Here is a 1,765-nt window from a genome sequence, read left to right as displayed (position 1 = left end):
GGGGGGGGGGGGGGGGGCCCCCCCCTGCCCCATCTGGCCCTGCATTCCCAGACAGGAACAGCCTGGGGGGAGAGGGGAGCTAAAACTGGGGGCTTTACTCTGGGTGGCTTCCCCCAGCCAGCTGGGAGCAGGACTGGAATCTAGCCATACCTCCTTACCAGCTGAGGCCGCGGGGGAGGAAAGTTTGTACCTGGGCTTGGCTCTGCCCCCAGAGCCAGGAGCCATGCCCCCTCCTCAGCCTCAGGGCTGGCCCTTCAGACCCCAGAGCCAGGCTGGAGCCCCCTTCCCACATCCCCTCCTCAGCCTCTGGGCCAGCTGAGAGGGGAGCATGGAAGGGGGAGCCAAGCCCTGCTGCAGGCTTCTACCCCCTCTCCTCCACCCTCAGCTGGCCCAGAGGCTGAGGAGGGGATGTGGCAAAGGGACTTCAGACCAGCTCCCGGGGCAGAGCCAAACCCTGGTGCAGGGGTCTCCCTGGAGGCTGGGAAGGGGGCATGCCTCCCAGCTCTGGACTCCTGGTTTGGACTCCCCCTCCCTTCCTCAGGCTGGCAGCACCCAGCTGGGGGTCTGGCTCCCCACCCCCTCCAACCAGTAGCACCTGTCTGGGGGTCTGCTGCTTGGCCAGAGGGGTGAGGGTTTTTTCCCCACACCTCCTTAGCCACCCAGAGTGACATTGCTCTGGCTAGGGAGTAGAGGGGTGGGGCAGACCCTGCTTGTTGGAGCAGGCAGCCCAGCCCAGGGCTGCAAAACATTATGGGATACTGGGGAACCGTGAGTTAACTTGAACTGGGAGGGGATCTGGGACAGAAGTTCCATAAACTGGTTTGAGCTAAGTCAGTGAAGTCTAATACTACATCCAACCAGGTTTATTGTAAACCAGTTTCGGCCATTTTGAAAGCGGTTTAAGTGCACTGACCTTCTGTTCTGTTACAGGTTTAAACCAGTTTCTGATCACTTAAACCAGTTTATGTGTAATTTCTGTCCCTAGCCATAAAGAGCAAATCTGCTCCCAACAGGGTGCACATGTAGGTGCCTTCCTAGGACTGTGCAGTCAGCTTAAATCACATGAATTATGTATATATATGCACCCACTCTGTAGCAGCAACTGTAAAGAAGGACCAAGTGGGTGATTGGCAGAATAAACAGTAGGGGTGAGGAGGTCAGCCACATGTGCCCCAGTGATGGCTACTTCATCATCACACCCAAACCTAGGTCCATGCCCACAGTGAGGCTGGCCAGGATACAGTCCAGCATTCAACAAGGGGTGAGGTAAAATAGGGTGTATTTGTATGGCAGCTAACTAGGCAGTGAGCCTTTCTGCTACTCAGGACTTTCTAAAAGGAACCCCAGACTCTTCCCAGAGTTGCAACATATTGCTGCCTACCATTGGGACAGAGACATTTCCCAGGGACTGACCTCTGGTTTTTCAAGGAATGAGGAGGAAAAAGAAAAGTTGCTGCCACTGGAAGCCCCACAGAAATCTAGCTTGGATTCGTATCCTGACACGGAGACTCGAGGTACATCAGACCTCTGTTCGGAACCGCAGGGTGGTCCCGGCCATCTTTCTCTCATAGTCTGCATTGAATCTCTCATTCTGGGCCACAGTAAAGTGATTCTTCCAGTCACCAGCAATCCCTGAGATGAGAAAAAGACAATGAAGGAAACAGCAGAGGCTCACATGAGGCAAAGGGGTCGTTTGTAAGAGCAAACTGCAATAAAGCAGAACCTCACTGAGTGGGAAAGGGTTTGGCTCAGCCCTCAGTGACAC

The 1,765-nt window shown here is 55.1% G+C and overlaps 1 protein-coding gene across 1 annotated transcript in view; it reads right to left on the bottom strand.

Annotated features, from left to right (window-relative positions):
• Nucleotides 1–908: 908 nt before the first annotated feature.
• The window catches only part of LOC102375066 (sulfotransferase family cytosolic 1B member 1-like), an 18,120-nt gene continuing 17,263 nt past the window's right edge, over nt 909–1,765 (bottom strand). Inside the window, exon 9 of the mRNA XM_006027506.3 lies at nt 909–1,632. Coding sequence (XP_006027568.1) covers nt 1,520–1,632 — 113 coding nt within the window. The 3' untranslated portion in view covers nt 909–1,519. The remainder of the gene's footprint in view (nt 1,633–1,765) is intronic.

The sequence above is a fragment of the Alligator sinensis genome, unplaced genomic scaffold (genome assembly GCF_000455745.1).
Source record: "Alligator sinensis unplaced genomic scaffold, ASM45574v1 scaffold320_1, whole genome shotgun sequence".
Lineage (NCBI taxonomy): Eukaryota > Metazoa > Chordata > Crocodylia > Alligatoridae > Alligator > Alligator sinensis.
Note: the sequence above shows the minus strand (reverse complement) of the source record. Positions and strands in the feature narration are given on the sequence as shown.